General features: G+C 40.5%; 1 protein-coding gene across 7 annotated transcripts in view; it reads left to right on the plus strand.

Annotated features, from left to right (window-relative positions):
* Positions 1-1,326: 1,326 nt before the first annotated feature.
* The window catches only part of LOC132406298 (DNA-binding protein RFX2-like), a 219,634-nt gene continuing 196,275 nt past the window's right edge, over positions 1,327-24,685 (plus strand). For 2 of the 7 annotated variants that reach the window (XM_059991758.1, XM_059991759.1), the window contains exons 1-2: positions 1,333-1,452; positions 1,822-1,840. In XM_059991758.1, coding sequence (XP_059847741.1) covers positions 1,348-1,452; positions 1,822-1,840 — 124 coding nt within the window. In that variant the 5' untranslated portion in view covers positions 1,333-1,347. Of the gene's footprint in view, positions 1,453-1,821; positions 1,938-2,017; positions 2,039-6,082; positions 6,195-24,685 lie in introns of those variants that run through there. The other 5 variants (XM_059991762.1, XM_059991766.1, XM_059991764.1 and 2 more) reach the window with 4 other exon arrangements.

Raw genomic sequence — 24,685 nt, forward strand, 5'->3', positions numbered from 1 at the left:
GCTCGTTTCTACCTGCTGGCACCAGGTAGAAGGTACAGGTGCCTCAGGACACACACTAAAAGGTTCAAGAACAGCTACTACCCCTCAACCATCAGGCTCTTGAACAAAAGGGGATAGCTACAATCATTTAAGGACATTTTTATCTGGTTATTTTGTGCTCATTAGTTATTGCTATTTATTTATATCTGCATTTGTACAGTTTGTTGTTTATTGATCCTCTTTACAGTTACTGTTCTAAGTGTGCCTGCAGAAAAGGAATTTCAGTGTTGTATGTGGTGAAATATATGTATTCTGATAATAAACTTTGTATAACAGGCATCCTGCATAAGTGGTTATGCTGCTCTCCATATTTGCTACAGTTTGGCCGAATACCTCATCTACAATTACCATAATTATGTTCTCCACATCTACCACTCCGATTTTTATACACAGGTACTGTGTGATTAAAGTTCTGGAGGGGGTGGCACATAGCCTAAATTAACCCTATCAAGCAACTTTTTCATCGAAGTTTACCATCACCAATAAATTGTTCGAACTCCACCAAAAAACCCTTTTAAACATTTAGTGCCTACAACTTTCCCCCGACTAAATTATTTTAAACTTGGTTCATGGATACTTCTAGAGCAGGACTTCTCAACCTTGTTTATGCCATGGTGCAATACCATTCAGCAAGGGGTCCATGGGCCCCAGGTTGGGAATCCCAGCTCCAAAGGCATTCCTGTAATTACTCCTCAAAGCCACTGATGTTTAATATAATTTCTTGGTGTAACATTTCTTCCTTCCACAGCTTTTAACCCTAAAGCTTTCTCACGTTGTTTACTATCTTTACAAACACCATCTCTTGAAGGTCCTGCACCCACAATATCTCAGTTTTTTTTTCAAATCTTCAGTTAATCTAATCGCATTGATATAAGAAGATCTCAGCAACATCTTAAACTATTTCTTTCTTTTTAAAAATTTAATTCCTGTCTACTATCTTCATCATTGGATGATAAGGTGCTGCATCCTCAATTGGCCTTTCTCCATCCAATACCACGCCCCTCCCGTTCGCTACTTCCGTCTACACTTCCTAACCTCTCTACCCCACAATCCTCCGCGCCAGCTCCAGCGGCCGTAGCCGCGCACCTGAACCATGTCCTCATTGGCCAATGGGTATCCGTTGCTAGGACAATGACGAATTACCGCAGGAAATCAATGTTTGGGCGGGGGACCGGAAGCTGTTTGACTTGAAAGTTTGACTGATGGCCTGACTAGCCAAATAAACGCAGACACCGGCACGGGGCGCTAGACGGGAGACCAATAGAAGTACAGATTTTGAGGTGCATGGGCGGTACTACTGCGCAGCGGATGACGTGGGCGGAGATCGGTAGCAACTGTTGCCTTGAGAATAAACGCCATAGTCACGGTAGCCGTGGAGACTGTTACCCACCAACAGCTCGGGCCCGCAGCAAGGTGAGCACCGCTTCCCAGTCAGAGTCAGGCCTTAGCCGTTTCTCAGGTTCTGCGCCGCCCGGGTGGCCGTTGTTGGCTGGGCTGGGGGGTGTCTCTGTGTCCCTCGAAAGCCATGTGCCGTCCCGCTCACTGTTTATTGCGTTCGCTGCAAAATGGCGGGTTGTTCTGGTCAGGGGTGAGCGGACGGAGGTCTGACTGAGGGCCCGGCTCCTGATCCTCATTGACCGTTTTGTGTGTATGGGTCACAGTGAGCAGCCGCCGATCGGGAAACGGGAGTGGTGTGTAACGGTGGGTGGGTGGCTCAGGGGAGTGGGCTATTACCAGCCAGACCGTTGACTTCACTGGGTTGTGCCTTCTATCTACTTCCAGCGCAAAGACCTACTGGCCAGTAAGAAGTTGTCGACGTTTCGTGTCGAAACTCTATCAGGACTTTCCGATTCCTTAACCTCCATGGGAACTGCTCGACCCTCCGAATTCTCTCAGCAGTTTGTTTCTTTTAAAAAAATCCTACATCCCAGTATTTGCAATCTCCTTTGTATCTGCTTGTGTTTCCAACTATTTTCAGAATTTAGCCCGACACTGTTGTGTGAGTAGGCACGAAGCATCTTACCATGTACAGTCTTGTGTGGCTCAAATTGCAAGAAGCAAAGGATAATGTGTGGAGGATGCCTTCGGTATTATCTATGGAATTGCGAAGAACGGAATAAGGCTCTTTGTATTATATAGATAAATTAAGTCATAGATCCGAGGGTATGGTTTAAGAAATGACAAATACTGGCCACATGGTAAACAGAAAAGTTTTAGATTGCAAAGTGTTGCAAATAGTTTCTTAAGTAGAGCAATGAAATAGCTCTAAAATAAATTAAATAATGGAACTTAATTTATAGATGTGAGAGAGTAAAGGAGCTGTAAAGGGTTGCTGGGAGATGTGGAGCAGGAGAGGGACTTGGGAGTGCATGTCCCCTGATCCTTGAAGTTAGGACTAATCAGTAAGGTAATGTGTTTTACTGTAAGCGGAGGCATAAATTAATAAGAGTTATTCAAATACTGTACTGTGTTAGTAGACTGCAATGCAAGTACTTCAGTTCTAGTCACAACATGACAAGAAAGGCGTGATTCCAGAGTGTGTAGGTGTATTAAGCTATTGTCAGAATTGAAAAATTGGAGCTATGAGAAATGACTTGATAAGTTCGTGTTACAGTTGGACGAGGAAGGTCTTAACTGATGTGTGCAAAAGTGTTGCCAGAACTCCTGGTCAAAAATTTAAAACCAATGTTCCTTCTAATTTGTAATAACCAGTGTGCAATGTATGCGCACTGAATAATTTCTTCAATAAAAACAGTGTAAGTTGGTTCAAACAGACAAATCATCACAACACTGCATCAGAAACTGGAAAAAGAAATGCCATTGTGTATGATCGTGAAATATACTTAACATGCCAACGAGGTAGAGGTTGACAACATTTTACGCACAGTTTAAATTCCTTTGTGCTAGTAGCAGACGATGTGTGTACGTGTGCATGGATACACCTTAGAGAATATTGGTTACAACAGGTTGTGGGGCAATAAGGAAAAGTATTGAATTTATCTGGAACTTGCTGTGTTAGAAATAGATCACATTTCTGTGACCTTGTACTGGATGTTTGGATTAGGCTTGGTAGCTCTTTTCTGACCAATATGGGTACAATAGGTTGAATGCCCTCAGTGGCTCTAATTTTGCCCAGCACTAGCTAAGATAGTTGTATAAAAAATGTTGTGTGAGTAGCCATGTGTTTGTTTCTGTTATCTGCATTAGTGATAATCTATGGTCTTGAAAATTCTTTTATGTTTGATGAAAGACTATATGTTACACCTCAATCCCTTAATTTCTACCATGGTTAATTCAAAACTAAGATTCTCAGTTGGGAAGAGACCTAAATAAATTCTGAGCTAATTTCGAGACTGCAGCTTGGTATCTGGCTTTTTCTCTCGATGCCTTGGCCATGCTTGCTCAAATATTGTTTAACTTGCTTTGTTTTGCTCCATAGGTCTACGCAGAGTATTCTAAAGGTGGAAATTTTAGTGTAAAGTTAATGGAGATGCCTGGAGCTTCTCAAGTGAAAGCCAAGGACGCAGAGTTTTGTGAGAAGGCAGGCTGAAAGAGAGAGCCAGGTCATAATTTGTGAGACAACGGAAATAAATGTAGAATTAATGTGAATCTTTAAAAATAAGTTAATTGAAAGTTATTCAAGAGCATTGAAAAGGAAGTAAAAACTGCCCAAGTTGTAAATACTCAACTTGGGCAGCATAGGTTGAGCAAAAAGCAGAATATATTTTGTTCAAATTATCTCTTTATTAGAGTTTGTTGGAGTGGGAGAGCAGTACAGAATTGAAGTGAAAAGCAGGTGGAACTTTGGGTCACGCTTTCAGATTTAACAGAACAGCATTGCTAAACAGTCACTAATCTGTATATGACTTCTTCAATATAGAGTAAACCAACTTGTGAGCACTGAGTTTTGTACACTGCAAGTTAACTGCTATTCTAATTTAAATGACCATTTGGGTAGTAGGAAGGGAAGAGATGCAAGCAAGTGTTGCATCATGCATGGTTGTATGAAAGTTGCTGTGAGAAAGATCAAAAAGAGTTGGTAAAATGGTGTTCTGTCTCTTTGGGGTATTGAAAGGGGAAGAATATACGCATAATGATGGATCATTTGGATAGTGGCAGAAATAAACAATAATCAACAAAACTACAGAGTCTGTGAAGCAGGCAAAATAGAATGAAGTCATTTTAGGAAGGATTGGAAGAGATGGAATAGAAAAAGTTCAAAAAGGATTCTTGTAGGTAGATTTGTGAAAGTGAGGCAAGGGTGGAAGTTGACGACAAGTTGGTATACTCTTTGACACCATTGCTGTCAAAATGTCCTCTTTTTGCTCCACAAAACTTCCTCTCCAGCTTAGTTAACGGAAGTTCCAACTGCATCCATTTAGTTTCACATACATCTCACTACTCTCCAATACATCCAACCAATGATATATTTCCTCTTGCTGTCACCTTTGACCCTTCAACTTCCATATTTATGAATTGTCATATAGCATAGAAATGTGATCTTTAGCCCACTATCCCCATGATGACCACTTTGTCCATTTCTCCTAATTCTATTTGTCCACATTATGGTTGTATTCTTCTCTCCCTTGCTTATTTAAATATCTGTCTTGTGCCCCTTAAATACCGTGATTGTATCTGATTTCATCACTTCCTCAGACAGGACTTGTTTATATAAATATATACTGGATATCAACCGCACTATGTATGTATTGGGAAAAAAACCGTAGATCATCCATCTTTAAATCCCCTTCCTCTCACTTTAAACCTAAGCTCTCTTGATTTTGATAACTGAACTGTGGTTTAAAATTCGATCAGGTTATCTCTCGGCCTCCTTCACTTTAGGGGAAAAAATGAGCCTACCAGTCTTTCCAATCTCCCCCCATAACTAATTTCCTCCAGTTTATGCAGAATCCTTGTGAATATCCTCTCGTGTCCAGCACAGCTGCATCCTTCCTATAGTGTGGTGACCAGAACAGTACACAGTACTCCCAAGTGCAACCATTTGCAAATTACAACATTATGTCCCAAATTTAATATTTATTTTGTGCCCCAGGCATCCCAAAAGTCTCCTTCACCACTCTAAGGGAACTATAAACTTGTTTTGTTCATCAGAATTCATCAGTGCTCTATCATTTACTGTACCATTTCATGTCCTACTCCTGTCTGACTTTACAAAATGTCACCTTGCACTTGTTGGGATTTAATTTCCAATATTCTGCATAACCTTTCATTTCTGTCCAGCTCTCTTGTTCTTCTGTCTCGTTTCCACAACACAGCCTGTATTTGTGGATCTGCAAACGTAGTAATCATGCCTCCAGTGTTCATATCCATCAATAACTGCAATTTCCCTGCCTTCAGAATGACATCACCACATTTTTTATTCTCCCTTTTGAGGTGCCGAAAGCAAAAAGATTTTTACTTAGACTGTGCTTTGGTTCACTTCCTTATTTCTACCTATACCCACTGCCCTTTTCATAGGACCTCCCCATGTAATTGCCGGGGAGGCAATATCTTGCCGTTTGCCTTTCTCTTCAACATACTGAACCATCCAGAATGAGCAGAGATTGGCCTTCCAGTTTGGTGTGCTTAATCCTGTTCTTGCAATGCAATCTGGGGAAAACAAAGGAAGATTGGGCAATGACTTTGCAAAGTACCTCAGTTTGGTTTGCAGGGGTGATGCTCAGCTTCCGGCTACTTGTCTTAATTTTCCATCCTTATTCCACTGTCTTTGGTATCTTGCATCATTGTAGTAAAGCTCAGTGTCGGCCAAAAGAAAGGCATCTCATCTTTCAACTTGGCACTACCCTCAGGATAGTACATCAATTTCACATAACCAGCTCTTCAGGTTTATTTTTAGAATCTTCTAACTCTAATACTTTGCTCCCCATAACTGCACACAGACCTCACATTTCCTGCTGACATTGTGCTTATTGAACAATAGCCCTCTAAGCAATCCCATTCCCCTGCTTCTCTGTAATATGTTCTCTCATGTGCCCAAAAAATCCCCTTAATTTTCCTGCTATCTACTTACAGCAGGGGAAAACTCCAGAAGAAATTAACCAGCCAGTACATTGTTCTAGGAAACTGCAGCATTCAGAGGAGGCTCACATGGATTTAAGGGAAAATGTACAAAGTCCACCTGGGCAGCACTGAAGGTCTGAAATAAATCTGAGTTGTGTAGCTGTACAGCTGTTGTATGTGTTATGGTACTAGAAATACCTGTTTAAAAATTAATATTTTTCTGAAATTGTGTATTTTGAGTATCTAGTATATTCCTTCAACAATGGCATCTTGTAACTTCAAAAAGATTCCATCATGTTAGTTGGATGTGATCATTCACTAAATCTTCCTGTACTAATCTCAGTGAGGCTTTATACTACCCTTCACAGTTGATTCCAAAATTTACCCCATTACTGCAGTTTTGTCTTTTCAAACAGAAGTACAATATTAGTAGTCTTCCATTTCTCTGGTATCACTCCTGTTGTCAGGGAATTGGAAAATGATGACCAGAGATTCCACAGTTTGCCTATTTTTAATAACAGCATGGAAAATGTTTATGCTGGTCTGGTGATCAACGCATTGTTGAAGGCACTAAATCTTTTTGTTACTTTGTTATTTGACTGTGTCTAATCAATGTATCATGCACAGATGAGATAGAAGTTGAACTTTTTGGCAGAAATGCGCACCACTATACTTGGAGGGAAAAGAGCACTGCATACCAGATTGCTTCCTTCAATCTGGCTATCTTGCAATCATTGAGGGAATAATGAATTCCAAATTGTATCAAGACATTTTACAAGACAATGTCAGGGTAGCTTAATAGAAGTTGGAAAATGCAACAAGACAGTGATCAGAAAGACAAGAGTAAATCAACAGCAGAATAGCTAAAAAAAAGTTTGTGGTTTAAGACCGCAAGACCATAAGACATGGGAGCAGAATTATGCCATTCAGCCCATCGAGCTTGCTCCACCATTCTATATGGCTGATCCCGAATTCCCAGTCACCAGCCTTCTCGCCATATCCTTTGATGCCCTGACCGATCAGGTAAATATAAACTTCTACTTTAAATCCACCCACAGACTTGGCTTCCACCATTGTCTGTGGCAGAGCATTCCACAGATTCACTGCTCTCTGGCTATATATTAAAAAAAAATCCTCCTTACCTCTGCTCTAAAAGGTCGCCCCTCAATTATGAGTCTGTGCCCTTTACTTTTAGATACCCTCACCAGAGGAAAAAGAAACATCCTTTCCACATCCACCTTATTTAGTCCTTTTAAAATTCGGTAGGTGTCAGTAAGATCACCTCACATTCTTCTAAATTCCAGCGAGTACAGGCCCAAAGCTGCCAAATGCACATGTTAATCCCTTCATTCCAGGAATCATCCTTGTGAACCTCCTGTGGACTATCTCCAATGACAACACATCCTTTCTTGAGATATGGGACCCAAAACTGTTGACAATACTCCAAGTGTGGTCTGACTAGTGTCTTTATAAAGCCTCAGCATTATCTCCATGCTTTTATATTCTATTCCTCTTGAAATAAGTGCCAACATTCCATTTGCATTTTTTACCACATACACCATGCCTTGATCCACAACCATGATTGCTCTTGGCAAACTTTTTTTTTCTATGGAAGTGGTTTGCAATTTGTCTTCTGGGATGTATATTTACAAGTCGGGTGATCTGTACACTTCAGAGACTGCTTGGCATCAGAGAGCACATAACTAGGACTTGAGATATGTATGAACTGCTCCTATGACCATCCACTACCTGCTCCCATGTGACCCTCATTAGGGGCTAAGCAGCTGTTACGACTTGCCCAAGGGTGACCTACAGGCTAGTGGAGGGAAGGAGCTTCTTGTACCTCCTTTGGTAGAGGCATGTCTCCACCCTGCCACAGTCTTGAATGCCACATACCTAACCCTTGGCAGACAACAAATCTCTTGGTTCATCCACAGCTTTTGGTTTTAGATATGTCTGGTATGTTCTCAAAGGCACACACTCATCCACATAGGTTTTGATGAAGTTGGTGTCAACTCTGGTGTATTCATTCAGACTGGAAGATGAATCCCTGAATATAGTTCAGTTCACCTACTTAAAGCAGTCCTGTAAGCATTCCACCACCTCCCTTGATCATGCCTTCTTGGAGTACACTGGGAGTAGAAGTACAGCCAGGTGATCAGACATGAAATGGATTAGTAAGCCTTCTTGATGGTGGAATTGGCTCCTCTGGTTCCACAGGTGATATGTTGGTAACTATTCAGAGACTTCTTCGGGCTGGCCTGGTTTAAATGATAAGGAAGGCATCAGGACTCATTTTGCCATTCAAGAGAAACTAGTTCAAGCTGCCATTGTTGATGGTGTACTGGATATATATCAGTTTCAGATATGGGTAGAGAAATGACAGATGGAGTTTAATCTGCACAAGAATGAGGTGTTGAGGTCCAAGTCCATAGCTCCTGAAAGAGGTGACAAGTATATATGTAGGATGGTAAGGAAGGCATATGCATGCTTGACTTTCTTGGTTGAGGCATTAACTATATGATTAAGGAAGTCATGTTGCATCTATATAAAACTTCTGGTTAGGCTGCACTTGTATTGTGTGTAGTTCTGTTCGTCACCTTACAGGAAGAATTAGGAAGGTTTGAAGAGGGTGCAGAGAGGCTCACTGGAATGCTGCCTCAACTAGAGGGTATGAGTTATAATTAGAGGTTAGACAACTTGTGTTTTCTCTGGAGCATTAGGCTGGGGAATGGAGGTGGTGTGGGGGATGGATGAAGTGAGAAGCTGGGAGCGTATCGGTGGAAGAGGTGAAGGGCTGAAGAAGAATGAAACAAAATAAAACAAATTTTCTTCCTGTATATGATCTGTATTCATATGACTAGTAGTGTCATAAAAGGCACTATCATTTCTGCTTCCTCACTATGCTCTTGTAGCCTGTTTAAGGCACCCACCACTTTTTTTTTAAAAAAGTTATCCTACACAAAATTACGAGGCATAGATAGGGTACACAGTCAGAATTTCTACCTTGAGTAGAAATGTCAAGCACTAGAGGATATGCATTTAAGGTGGGGTGAGGTGAAAGGTTTAAAGGGGCAATGTTATTGGAGTGGTGGGAGCCTTGAACAGGCTGCTAGGGATAGTGTGGAAAATGCCAAGGAGGTTGTCAGAATGTGGAGGAATACGGATCAGTAGGGAGTTCATTTTATTTGGTTTAATTGTTCTCTCTTCCCTCCCCCTTCATTTCCACCTATCCCTTCTCAACTTCTTCATCCCTTCTCCCTCCTCTCTCACCTACTTTCTCCCTCTGCTGGTGTTACCCATCACTTGCTCGCTTGTACTCATGCTCTTCCCACTTTATTATTCTGGCTTCTTCACTCTTCCTTTCTAAACCTAATGAAGGGTCTTGGCCTGAAACAGTTGTTTTCCTCTCCATGGATGCTGCCTGACTTGCTGAGTTCCTTCAGAATTTTGTTGCTCTAGTTTAATTTGGCATCATGTTTATGGGCTGAAGTACTGTTCCTGTACTATTCTATGTTCTAAGCCTCCTAGATGTGTTCACTAATCTTTTTGTTTTTATTTCCAGTTTTTCAGTTTTACTTTTTTGAATCTATGCTTGGCCTCCAATTGCCTTGATAGGCTGACATAGAGGAACTCTTCTTATCGAAGCATAATCTGTCTGGTTTGACCTTCCTCAGATCTGGTTCCAGCATCCTGAGAATTTAAACAGTCTCACCATGTCCTTCTCCACACTACATAACTATTTCTGACTCCTGTTACTGAGAATAATCTGGTGCTTCATGAGGGAGGAAAGTTGCATTTTTTTAATATGGGAAAATGGGTTTGGTCTTGGGAGAATGGGGCAGCGGGGGTAGGTGTGATTACTCTGAAATAATTTGTGTAATTGTATAATTGGGTGTTCATAGTGATGTTCTGGAAAATGCTTGGAGGAATCAACATTTTTCTTCAATCTTTTTATTATCATTAATAATAAGTACAAAATACAATTGATATATTAATAAAGGGATTACAAACATACAAATTCCCATTACACATGAAAGAATACGTAAGCAATAATTACAATATAAATGAGTTTTCCCAAAACATAAACCATACAGTATATGTATGAACAAGGTAAATCTAGGTATTACATAATATATAATATAGGAAAAAAACACAGAAAAAAGAAAAAAAATTATGCAAAAATAACTAACCTACTAATCTAATAGCTAATAAAGAAGAAAAGAAAGAAAAACTAAAGGATAAAAAAAAGGGCTGTCTATAATATCTCACAAGAGTACATAATCATCAGTGTCATCAACTCCGATCCTCTCAACATAAATAAGATTAAAGCTGAAGAATCAAATAAGCCTGGAACAGGGTCCTATTACATCATATGAAAATATTGAATAAATGGTCTCCATATCTTTTCAAATTTAATAGAAGTATCAAATACACCACTTCTAATTTTTTTTCTAAATTTAAACATAACATAGTTTGAGAAAACCAATGAAATACAGTGGGAGGATTAATTTCCTTCCAATTCAGCAAAATAGATCTTCTAGCCATCAGAGTGAGAAATGCAATCATTCGACAGGCGGAAGAAGATAAATGCAGTAAGTCCATCATTGGTAAACCAAAAATTGCGGTAATAGGATGGGGTTGTAAATCGATGTTTAATACCGCAGAGATAATATCAAAAATATCTTTCCAATATTTTTTCAAAAGCGGACAAGACCAAAACATATGAGTTAAAGACGCAGTTTCAAATTGACATCTATCACAAATAGGATTTATATAAGAATAAAAGTGAGCTAATTTATCCTTGGACATATGGGCCCTTTGTACAACCTTAAATTGTATTAATGAATGTTTGGCACATATAGAAGATGTATTAACTAATTGAAGAATTCTATCCCAATTCTCAATAGGAATAATAAGATTAAGCTCTCTTTCCCAATCATTTTTTATCTTATAAAGGGGCTCTGAACGTATCTTCATAATTATATTATAAAGTTTTGATATAAGCCCTTTTTGAAAAGGGTTTAATTCAAACAAACTCTCCAAAATATCTGAAGACACAAAATTTGGAAACGTAGGAAGTACAGTACTTAAAAAATGCCTAATCTGTAAATATCTAAAAAATGAAATCTAGGCAAATTATATTTATTAGATAATTGCTCAAAAGACATAAAACAATTGTCCAAAAATAAATCAGAAAATCTTAGTAATCCCTTAGTTTTCCAAGCCGAATAAGCTTGATCTGTAATTGAAGGGTGGAAAAAGCAATTAGATACAATAGGAGTATTTAAAACGAATTGAGTCAACCCGAAATATTTCCGAAATTGAAACCATATATGTAAAGTATGTTTAACTATCGGGTTGTCAATACATTTCGGCAAATTAGAAAGAGCAAAAGGGAGAGAACTCCCTAAAATAGAACCCAGAGCATAACCTGGTACCGATTTAATTTCCAAACTCACCCAATGAGGGCCAGAAGATCCATCTCAATCTTTCAACCAACATAACAAATATCTAATATTAACTGCCCAATAATAAAAGCTGAAATTAGGTAATGCTAACCCACCTTCCTCCTTTGTCTTCTGTAAATGTATTTTACCTAACCTGGGATTTTTATTCTGCCATATATGAGGAAATTTTTGAATCAACATTAGTAAAAAAAAAAAAGACTTCGGAATAAAAATTGGTACCGCTTGAAAAATATATAAAAACTTAGGTAAAATAACCATCTTAATAGCATTAATCCTGCCTATCAGAGATAAAGATAATGGTGACCATTTAGTAAGCAAACCTTTAATCTGATCAATTAAGGGTAAAAAATTAAACCTAAATAATTCTTTATGATTTTTTGTGATTTTAATCCCTAAGTAAATAAGAGTCATTAACTAATTTAAAAGGTAAATTTCCATAAATTGGGACCTGTCTATTCAAAGGAAACAATTCATTCTTATTAAGATTTAACTTATACTCAGAAAACTCACTAAATTGAGCCAACAATGATAGAACTGCTGGAATAGATTTCTCAGGGTTAGAAATTAATAATAATAAATCATCTGCATACAAAGATAACTTATGAATATCTGTCCCACGATTAATACCCAAAATATCTTGTGATTCTCTGATGGCAATTGCCAAGGGTTCTAAAGCAATGTTAAATAGTAATGGGCTAAGAGGACAGCCTTGTCTAGTGCCCCTAAATAAATGAAAAAAGGGAGATCTTTGATTATTAGGAAACACTGAGGCTACTGGAATATGATAAATCAGTTTAATCCAGGAAATAAATGTCGAACTAAAATTAAACTTCTCCAACACATTAAATAAGTAAGGCCACTCAACTCTATCAAATGCTATGAAATAACACATTCTGAAGAGCTATGTGAAGGAGTGTAGACAATATTCAGTAATCTCCTAACATTGAAAAAAGAATAGCGATTTTTAATAAAACCGGTTTGATCTTCCGAAATAATTTGGGGTAAAACCTTTTCCAGCCTGGATGCCAGTAACTTGGAAAAGATCTTGGAGTCTACATTCAATAAAGATAATGGTCTATAGGATGTACAGTCAGTAGGGTCTTTATCTTTCTTCAGTATTAAAGAAATAGAAGCTGTATAAAAAGATTGTGGCAAATTCCCCAATCTAATCACTTCCTCAAAAACCCTGCATAACCAAGAAGAAAGAGTAGCGGAAAAACATTTAAAAAATTCTACTGTATACCCATCTGGACTTGGTGCTTTCCCAGAATTCATTGAGGAAATAACCCCTTTGATTTCTGCGTCCGTAATAGAAGTATCCAATATTGAAAGATCATCGGATGATAATTTTGGAAAATTCAATTTCCCAAGAAAATCACACATGGTATTACGATCCTGTGGGAATTCAGATTGATACAGGGAGGTATAGGAATCAACATTTTTAAGATAATGTTGGTTGAGGGAATGAATGGCTGCAGATTTGTGACTGACTTTTCTGACATTTTGATTTGCAATGCCTGAATGCTGAGGAAAATTTTATTATCCCATCTAATGCAAATGGAGTTGACTTAGACAGGCTAACCACATCTTATTTTTGGTTGAAATTAAAATAGGCTCTGTTCTCCAACCTAATTACTAGAGATGGTTGATGGCATGACACTGAAATCAATATAAGGTTTCTACTTTAAATACGAAGAACAAAAGTTTAATGCCAGATTGAAAAATAGCATGATTGCTAATAGATTTTAGCTGTGGTATTGTATTGACAGGTTTTCTTCAAAAAATATAATGCTGTTCATTAATAAACTAATTTTATTTTGTCTCTGTATTAACTGAGTATTTTCTGAAATTCTTTGTATGATTGTTTCATAGATTGTGGTAAAAATTGAGCAGTTTCATCAGAGATGCTAACAAACTTGGTCCCCAATAACTCAAGTTTTGGTTTGCACAGGTGCTGTGCATTTCATTTTCTTTACCTGAAGAGTTCCTTCTGAGTTAAATGTCAGCAAAGGCTGTCAAAGTTTACCTGAGTGCCTTGGAATCCTTATGGCCTGCATTCGCCAAGGGCTGCAGCTGTGACCACGAGACTGGTGCAGTGTTAACATGTGTCAGGTTGTGAATAAAAGTTTGTATCTGTGTATATTTCTGGCAAAGTGGAAGCCTTGATACCAGACAATTGCAAGAAAGAATGGAAGCAGAATGTTATTATCCCTACTGCTAAACAGCTAAAATGTGAAACAAGAGTTTTGGAACCATTCAGTGCCCTGTGATGTGGAAGCAAGTTGCTGTGCAAAACATATTCACAAGCACAAACAGCTATTTGGATTTCTGAGTCATAGTCGTACAGCTCAGTAGCAGGTCCTTCAGCCCATCTTGTCAATGATTCCCATGCTATTTCCATTTGCCCATGTTTGGTCCATGTCCCTCCAAAACATGTACCTATCCAAATGTTGTTTAACTGTTAATGTATTTGACTCAACCACTTCCTCTGGCAGCTTGTACTGACCACCTTCTGCATGAAGAGGTTGGTCTTCAGGCCCTTTTTAAATTTTTTTCCTCTTTTGATCTAAATCAATACCCTTTAGTTTTTCATTATCTGGGGGCAGAAAAGTCTGAGTGCATTCCCCTATTTATGCCCGTCTTTATTTTATATACCTGTAATGTCATCTCACCACCTATGGTCTAAGGAATAAAACAGTAGCCTGTCCAATGCCTCCTTTTAACTCATGCCTTCGAGTCCTGGCAGCATTCCTGTAAGCATTTGTGTTGTTTTGAATTCAATGATATTTGCTGCAGTAGGGTAACTAAAACTGTACCCATTACTCCAAATATGGCTTCAAGTCTTGTACAGCATCAGAGTGCAACACTCATTATCTGATTGTACGTCATCTGCCAGTCCTTGGCCCATGTGTTTAGCTGATCAGGGTTCACTGTCTACAGCACCACCTGTTTTAATATTTACAAACTTAGTAACTCTGCCTTTTACATTTTTCATCCACATTTATATAAACAATAGGCCCTGTAACAAACCCTGTGGCATGCCACTAGCCATAGGCCTCCATTCTGGAAAATAACCTTTTTAACATCATCCACTGCTTCCTACCATTGAGCCAATTAGCTAGATATTCCTGATCCATGTAATTTAGGCTTCCATGTAGGACCTTATCAATGCCCTTGATAAATTCCATAAGATAATGTGCACTTGCGCTGCTCTCATCTATCCTCTTTGTTACCTCTTCAAAATAACTCTATAACAGATTTGTGAGACATGGCGCAAACAAATGCTGCCTATCGCTAATCATCATCTTTGTCCACCCAATTAGTGGTAGGTTGTTTTCCTGCAGTAGCTTGCTGTCCACTAATATCAGGCTCACCAGCCAATATTAGCTGTTTTGTCTTTGTTGCCCTGAAGGGCTTTTGAAGTCCTCTACCTTTGATTATCCTCACCTGCATCTCCTCTATTTCCTGCATATCTGCACTCACCACATCTTCCTGTTGCCTTAACAGGGATAGAGTGCCTGTTGTCCTCATCTACAATCCCATGAGCCTCTGCATCCAACACTCATTTCCAGGCAACTGCCACCATCTTCACCAGGCTCCTACACCAAACACATTACCACCTCTGGTGCACCGCTTCTCTCCCCATCGTCTACTCCTCTTCTATCAGATTACTTCTTTACCTTCCCCACTCACCTGGTTTCACCTATCACCTTCCAGCTCATCTTCCTTCCCCTCCCCACCTGTCCTTTATATCCTGGTGCCTTCCCCTGAAGGGTCTGTTTATATATGTTCATAGATGTTGCCTGATCTGCTGTGTTCTGTGTGTGTGTTGAGAGACAAACCACATGCAGGCTGATGTGTACTTTAAATTGACATCAGTGTCAGCACGGACATCACGTCTAATACCATGAAACTTAAAAGTTATAAGTTCAAATTCAAGTTTATTGTATTGTCATTCAGCTGTATACATGTGTACTGCCAAACAAAACAACACAGTATATATAACTCACACAGCACAAAGTAATATTACCACAAAGAAATTAATAAGGTACATTTTAAAAAGTAAACGTTGTATTGCTACTGGTGCTTCGTAAGTGATGAGACCTGGGCAGTGGCAGGGAGTTCAGTCATCTTGTGGTCTGAGGGAAAAAGCTGTTTCCCACTCTCACAATTCTTGTCCTAATGTTAATGTACCTCCTACCTGATGGTAAAGGGGGGGGGGGGGGTTCATGGAGGTTGGATGGATGGAAAGGATCATTGGCAGTGCTAAGGGCCCTGCATACGTAGTGCTCCGGATAAATATCTCTGATGGGTGGAAGAGAGATCTCAGTGATCCCCTCAGCAGTTCTTGCAATCCTTTGTGGGAATTTGCAGTCAGATTGTCCTGTAACAGATGGTGGTGCAGCTAATCCGGACACTCTCGATTGTGCTCATGTAAAAATTAGTTGGAATGTGGGGGGAGAGGATCACTCAGCTCAGTCTCTTCAGTAAGTGCAGATGCTGCTGTACTTTCTTAACTGAAGAACTGGTGTTGAGGGTCCAGGTGTTATGTGCATTTCCAGAAACTTTGCTCCTAACTCTCTCCATTGAAGAGCTGTTTATGTGCAGTGAGGAGTGGTCAGCCTGCACCATCTTAAAGTCCACAAGCACCTCTTTGGTCTTGTCCACATTGAGACTCAAGTTGTTGTGCTTGCACCATTCTACCAGCCACTCTACTTCCTCTCTGCATGCTGTCTCATCATTGTTGATGAGACCAGCTACTGCTGTGTCACCAGCAAACTTGATTTGGTTTGAACTGGATCTAGCAATGCAGTCATACATTAGCAACGTGAACAGCAGTGGGCTTAGCATGCAACTCTGGGAAGTGCTGGTGCTTGCTCAGCGTGATGAAGCTAGAGGTGTTCATGCCAGTGTGGACTGACAGTAGCCTTTCTGTCATGAAGACCAAGATCCAGTTAACAAGAAGTGTTGAGACCCAATGAGGGCAGTTTACCTATGAGCTTTTGAGGGGTGATTGTATTTAATGCAGAGCTGAAGTTGATTAACAGCATCCTGAGGCACTACTTTCCAGGTGGGCAGGACGGAGTGGTGTGCAGAGGCTATGGCATCATCAGTGTACTGATTTGAGCAATAAGCAAACTGGAAAGTGTCCAATGTAGCAGGAAAATGGGACAATGCTGTCCATAACCAGCCGCTTAAAGCACTTCATTGTTGAGATCAGTACCACTAGATGGTAGTTGTTGAGGTGGATTACTGTTACCGTGTTGATAGTGGCCATCTTCAAGCCTGTGGGGACAGTGAACTATTCCAGAGAGATGTGAAGGTGTCTGCTAGAACCTTAGTTAACTGGGCTAAACTGCTTTCAGTTCCTGCAGCTTTACGTAGGCTGACCCTGGCTAGTATCTTCCTCACGTCAGCTGCAGACAGTGTGCCTACTCCTCAGGAATCGGGGTGGGGAACGGGAGCCTCCCTTGCTAGCATTTCATTCTGTCCATCAAATAGCATGTTTTTTAAAAAAAAAAAATTTTTAAAAATTCACCCTATCAGGAAGAAAGGTGTCACTGTTGTTAAGACAGAATGGACTTGTAGTCCTTTATGATCCAAATGCCCTGCCACATAAGCTTGGTTTCATAGATATGTCTGTATATCCTGTGATTAATCCTGTTTTGCCTTCGTGATGGTGACGAGAAGCATGGCACCTGTTGACCTGGGAGCCATCTTATCCCCCGATTTGAAGGCAGCATCCTGTTCTCTAAGCTGTGCCTGTACCTCAATTTAGCATCAGGTTCATATCACTGTTAAATGTAGTGAAATTTATTGTTTTGTAGCAGACATAATCAAGAAAAAATATTCCATAAAATGTATATAGTAACAGAGAACCCAGGTTTACAAACACCCCATTCACATCTACAATCAGAGCAATGTACGTCAGAACAGTAAGAGTCAAGGTAAATGACCCAGGTATTGCAAGAAAGATATGAGCATGGATTAAGCAGTGGCTAATTGGCAAAAGGCAGAGTGGGAATAAAGGGAGCCTTTTATGTTAGTTTTTGGTCCACAGAGGACTGTGTTGGGACTGCTTTTTATGTTGAATGTCAGTGCTTTGGATGACAGAATTAAGTTTTGTTACAAGGTTTGTGGACAATATGAAGGGACAGGTAGTTTTGGGGAAGTCGAGAGGCCAGAGAAGGACTTGGACAGATTAGGAGAATGGGCAAAAGAAGTGGCATAAGGAATGCAGTGTTGGGAAGTGTATGGCCATGCAGAAATGAAAGGCAGACTCGATGGGCCAAATGGCTTAATTGTACTCCTATATCTTACGGTCTTGTCCAAAACAGTATTTGCAACAGAAAAGTACACTGCAAGGTTCTTTGCGTGAAATATAAACTGACATGCCTCTAACATTATGTCACTTATCTTTTTTGCCTTTATCAAAAGTATACATGGTACTGCCCTGGGCTGCTTCACTTAAATTCATCTTATTTCCAAGCAAACATTTTTTTCACAATAATTTTGTGTTGGCCTCATCTCTTGCAGATTTGGCTGACTAGCAAGCCTCCAGTGAAACAGCTTTTTAAACATTTTCTGAATGCCCAACTAGCTTAGAAAGTTTCTTAATGTGATATTTTTTCCACAGGCTGTGCTGTGTATTGATTGACAGTAATGCTTGCTGGGGCCAGTTTCTAGCAACTTTTGCATTGTTATATCTGGGAAATGTTTTACTTTTAACATAATTTGTACAGCACATATCTTTATCAGGGAACTTGGCACTAGTCAAATGGTGTTTTCTGTCTCCACTCCAAGGCACTAAGTACCTTCCATTGTACTTTTCTGTTGCAAATTCTTTTTTGACTCTTGCTGTTCTGCTTTACATTGCTCTGATTGTAGATGTTAATGTGGTTTCAAACCTGGGTTCTCTGTACTCATGTGGTTATTGTTTGTGAAGAGGCTATTTTAAATTATATTGGTTGTTAGAATTGGACTTGTATTTTCTCTGGCATGGGCTTTTAATATGGCACAAAATAAATTTAGATGCAAGCCTAATGATGAGTTAAATGTTTTCCTTTCCACACAGATGCTGCTTAAGATGGTGAATATTTCTAGCAATACTGTTTACTTAAAATTGGAAAATTATATATAGGTATGTCTGGCATACAAGCCAAATGTTTGAGAATACAGCTGGTCTGTTAACGTGAACGACCGTTAAATATTTGTCAGTGTAACCTGTGCTACTGTAAATGGATTTGTGTTTATTTTAGCTCACACTTCTAACGAAGGAGCCAGTATCAAAATATGCCTTATTGCTTATGTTTAAAATCTATTTCTTAAGTTTGTTATAGCTGGGGCGTTAGTGGGAGTAATCTTCCACTACCTATAAAATACTCCCAATTGCGTGCATTTCAAATAACCCCTGGTTTTCACATGTGGCTTAGCTGCTAAGCCTGGCGGAATCGTTTCTGCTTACGAGAAGGGGTAAAGAGGTGTTGCTGGCACCTTAAAACTAATTGCTTCGGGCAGATGGTCAACTGTGGCAGCTCACATAGAAGAAAAACTGATCTCAAACCTCTACTGTCTTGAGGCTATACCCACTCATAGAGAAGTCTTTGGGAATAAATCCTGAGGGAAAAATCCAGAGCTGGAAACCCTGCATTTGAGTTCAACGCTGACTGGCAATTCCTGTGATGCCACTGGTGCCAAATTGCATTGGTCTCTGCCATTCTGTTAGATTCATCAGCTGCATGGAGAGGAGAAGTATGCAACATGGCAACAGCTTACTCTACACATCGTACTGCCCTGGTTTGTGTATCACGTAAACAGCTGGGATGCAACATCCATGGCTGACCCAAATCAACAGAGGGCTTCGGCAGATAAATACGATAGCTGAGAAGGTAAATGAAGTGATGGACATAAGCTGCTTAATATATTAATTTGTTTATCTGCAGGGGATTGGTTGCAGGACCCCCCGCAGATAGCAAAATTCGCGGATGCTCAAGACCCTTATTTAACATGTATCTGTGCGGTGGTCTTCAGGACCCAGCGGAACCCTGGACTTTATTTAACATGTCTCTGCAGTGGACATTAGGACCTGGCGGCGCAGCTCTGAATCCACAGTGTTTCTGTTCACGAAAGTAATCATGAACACAATTGAAAATAAGGTGGAAGTAATAACGCAATTGGAAAGAGGTGAAATGCCATCGGTCATTGGAAAAGCGTTAGGCTACATTCTGTCAATGATTGGAACAATTTTAATGGAGAATGTGAAAGACCCTGCCCCAATGAAAGCTACAATTATTACTAAGCAACGCAGAGGTTAAAATATTGAAATACGTATGTTAAGTGTTTTATATGCATAGAAAGGTAAAATATGTACTACATACTAAGAAAAATGTTTGACTAACTGATGCTAAATAATACCGGATGTACCTGTTCTGATTTCAAATCCGACTTAGACGGACTCAGGAATGGAACTCATTCAGAACCCAGGGACTGCCTGTACTTTTAATTCATTTCTAGATTACTTATAATGTCTAATACAATGTAAATGCTAATGTAAATAGTTGTTATACTGTATTGTTTAGGGAATAATGACAAGAAAAAATAGTCTGTACATGCTCAAACAACAAGTGCTGTAGAGAGAACTTCTGGGTTTTCCTGATCCGCGGTTGGTTGAATCCACGCATACAGAATCCACGGATAAGGAGGGCTGACTGTACATTCTAAGACAACTGAAAGCCCATGCCCATTTGTTGGGAAAGTAGTATACAGCTTTGTTCTCAAATATGTTGGTAATGTAATGCCATTACTGCTTATTGAAGTGTTCAGCATCATGAAAAGGCAAGTCAGTAGCTTTCCTGCTTAAATCAGGATTATTACTGGGTGGCTGCTATTTTTCTCCATGCTATACAGCAGTTTTTTGGTGTTGGACTGCAATGAATCACTGAATGGGAGTATGTGAAGAGAGATACCTTTTCAATTGAGTACACGCTCAAGATGAAAAAGGCAGAATTTCATGGCAGTTTTTCGGAGTTAGACTGTGACCAATCACTGAGCAGATTCATTAGAAAGGATGAACAAAAATAACACAAGCACAAGTGGAGTGGCCATTGTTGTAAGTGAGTCACTGTTTGGATTGGCTTTGTCTCATCAGGCTTGGGTACGTTTCTCTTTTTGTTCTTAAATTCCTTGTTTGTTAGGACACAGTGAGTTGAGAATTTATCCAAGGGTAGAGTTTTATACTGTGTGAGATATGGGAATTCTGGATGACCTACAATCTCCTGGATTAAAAACGTCTACACCAGGTGCACTGAGCTGTTGCTCAATGACCTTCGGCTCGTACGGGACAGCTGATAGATAGGAGCTGCAGGGAGGTAGTCACCTCCAGGTTGCAGGTGACTGGTAACTAGGTGAGGTATCCGAAGGAAGGGAAATGCACAGCCTGTGCAGAGTACCCCTGTGGTCCTTCTCTTCAGTAATAAATATACCACTTTAGATATCATTGAGGGGGATGACTTACTGGGGGCGGGGAGTCACTGTGACTGTGTCTCTGGCAGTGAGTCTGGTGCTGTGGCTCAGGTGAGAAGAGGTGAAGAGGACTGCAGTGGTAATAGGTGATTCCATAGTCAGAGGAGCAGGGACAAGATTTTGTGGGTATGGTAGAGACACCTGGATGATGTGGTTCCTTCCAGGTGCCAGGGTTATGGACGTCTTGGATTGGGTCCTGGCATTCTAGAGGGGGAGGGTGAGCAGACTGGAGGCTTGGTACATATTGGTATAATGAAAAAGCGGGGAGGTCCAGAAGAGAGATTTTAGGGAGCTAGGTAGAAAGTTGGAAACCAGGGCCTCCAGGGTAGTAATCTCTGGATTGTTGCCTATGCCATATGCCAATGAGAGTAAGAAAAAGATGATTTGGCAGATGAATGTGGTGCTGAGGAACTGGTGCTAAGACAGGGATTCAGATTTGGGATCTCTTCTGGGATAAGGTACAACCTGTACAAAAGAGTTACAGCTGAACTCGGACGGGGATGTGTACAATATCCTTGTGGGCAGGTTTGCTAGAGCTGTTTGGGAAGATTTAAACTAATTTGGCGGGGTTTGGGAAACTGGTGCTGAGGTCATTGGTTTAAAAACAGGCAGTTTGTAGTGAGATGCTGAGTAAGGAGAGGCTGATAGGGCAAAATTGCAGTGAATAGAATGAGTTGCAATGTTAAAGGCAGACAAGATCGAAAAGGGTGAAAACAGGGCTGAAGGTGATGCATTTTAATGCACGCAGTATGTGGAATAAGGTAGATGAACTTGAAAACATGTTTACAGATTGGTATGTATGACATGGGGCAGCACTGAATCGTGACTGAAAGAATAGCTGTGAGCTTAATGTCCAAGGATACACATTGTATCAAAAGGACAGGCAGGAAAGCAGAGGGAATGTGGTGGTTCTTGGTTAAAAAATGAAATCAAATCATTAGAAAAAAGTGACATAGGGTTGAAAGTTGTTGAATTGTAGTTAGAGCTAAGAAGTTGCAAGGGTTTAAAAACTCCTTGATGGGTGTTATATGTAGTCTCTCTCTCCCCCCCTCCCCTGCACCACAGCAGTAAGGATGTGGTCAGTAAATTACAGTGGGAGATAGGAAATGCATGCTAAAAGGAGGGTGTTACCATATTCATGGGGATTTCATTGGGGAAAGCTGGGTTTGTGCTGGATCCCAAGAGGAGGAATCTCTAGAATGCTTTTTATAGCAGCTCTTAGTTGAGCCCACTAGGGGATCAGATATTCTGGATTGGGTGTTGTGCAATGAACCAGAATTGATTGGAGAGTTTAAGGTAAAGGAACCCTTGGGGGGTGGGGAAGTGATTATAACATGATAGAATTCACCCGACAATTTGAGAAGGAGAAGCTAAACTCAGATGTATCAGTGTTACAGTGGAGTAAAGGGAATTGCAGAGGACTGAGGGGGAGTTGGTCAGAATTGATTGGAAAAGAACACTGGCAGGGATGATGGCAGCCCATCTATCAGTGGGAAGTTAGAGGATTGGGTAGCTTTTAAGAACTAACAGAAGGTAACTAAAGTCATTAAGAAGGAGAAGGTTGTAAGGGTTGGCCTAAAGTTTTGAAACGTAGAAACATAGAAAACCCACAACACAATACAGGACCTTCAGTCCACAAATTTGTGCCAAACATGTCCTTACCTTAGAAATTACCTAGGGTTATCCATAGCCCTCTATTTTTCTAAGCTCCATGTACCTATCCGGTGGTCTCCTAAAAGACCCTATCGTATCCGCCTCCACCACTGTTGCCGACGGCCCATTCCACGCACTCACCACTCTCTGCGTTTTACAAAAAACTTACCCCTGACATTTCCTCTGTACCTACTCCCCAGCACTTTAACCCTGTGCCCTCTTGTAGCAACCATTTCAGCCCTGGGGAAAAAGCTTCTGACTACCCACATGATCAATGCCTCTCATCATCTTATGCACCTCTAACAGGTCACCTGTCATCCTCCGTCGCTCCAAGGAGAAAAGGCCGAGTTCACTCAACCTATTCTCATAACGCATGCTCCCCAGTCCTTGTAAATCTTCTCTGCACCCTTTCTATGGCTTCCACATCCTCCCTATAGCAAGGCAACCAAAACTGAGCACAGTACTCCAAGTGGGGTCTGACCAGGGTCCTATATAGCTGCAACATTACCTCTCAGCTCGCAAGTTCAATTCCACGATTGATGAAGGCCAATACACTGTAATGCCTTCTTAACCACAGAGTCAACCTATAGGATCTTTGAGCATCCTATGGACTTGGACCTCAAGATCCCTCTGATCCAACACACTGTCAAGAGTCTTACCATTAGTAGGCCTCTGTTAGTCTCAATAATCCTTGGATTTGTGCCTTGGAAAGGTTCCAGGGCACATGCCTGGGTAAGGTTTTTTTTTAGGGAAGACAGGCAGTTGCCCAAGCTGCAAGTCTCCCCTCTCCACGCCACCGATGTCCAAGGGAAGGGCATTAGGACCCATACAGTTTGGCACCGGTGTCGTCACAGAGCAATGTGTGGTTAAGTGCCTTGCTCAAGGACACACATGCAGCCTCAGCCAAGGCTCGAACTAGCGACCTTCAGATCACTAGAAGAACACCTTAACCACTTGGCCACGCGCCATTAATACTATATTCTGCCATCATATTTGACCTGCCAAAATGAACCACTTCACACTTATCTGGGTTGAACTCCATCCGCCACTTCGCAGCCCAGTTTTCCATCCTATCAATGTCCCACTGTAACCTCTGATAGCCCTCCACACTATCCACAACATCCCCAAGCTTCAGATACACAGTATAAAAGAGGCGAGTGTGGATAACAGATTGTTGGGAAGTGATGCTGGAGAGGTACTAACAGGAAATAAGAAAATGAATAAGTTATTTGCATCAGTTTTCACTGTGGAAGACACTAGCAGTATGCTTGGAGTTTGAGAGTGTGAAAGATAGAAGTGAGTGAAGTTGTCATTCCTGGGAAGGTGAAAGATATGAAGGTAGATAGATCACCTGTACCAGATGGTATTCACTCTGGGGTTCTGAAGAATGTAGCTGAAGAGATTGTGGAGGCATTAGTCATGAGCTTTCAAGAAGAAATTGATTCTGGAGGATTGGAAAACTGCTAATGTCATTGTACTCTTCAATAAGGGAGAGGGGTAGAAGAAAGGAAATTATAAGCAAGTTGGTCTGACATCAGTGGTTGGGGAAAGATGCTGGGGTCAATTTTTAAGGATGTGATTTCAGGTTACTAGGAGGCACATAAGCTGTAGTCAGTATGGTTTCCTTACGGCAAAATCGTGCCTGACAAATCTGTTGGAATTCTTTGAAGAAATAACAAGCAGGATACACAAAGGAGAATTGGTGGATGTTGTGTACTTAGATTTTCAGAAGGCCTTTGACAAGGTGCCACAGATGAGGCTGCTTAACAAGCTATGAGCCCATGGTACAGGTGTCCCCTGTTTTTTGAACGTTCGCTTTACAACAACTCGCTGTTACGAATGACCTACATTAGTACCTGTTTTTGCTAACCAAAGAGGACTTTCACTTTTACAAAATAAGACACCCGCTTCATACATGTGTTTACCCCGAGAAAGACTACAATGACCATGAAACCTTGTGTGGGCAGTTGTTTGCACAT

Source organism: Hypanus sabinus, chromosome 16 (assembly GCF_030144855.1).
Source record: "Hypanus sabinus isolate sHypSab1 chromosome 16, sHypSab1.hap1, whole genome shotgun sequence".
NCBI lineage: Eukaryota > Metazoa > Chordata > Chondrichthyes > Myliobatiformes > Dasyatidae > Hypanus > Hypanus sabinus.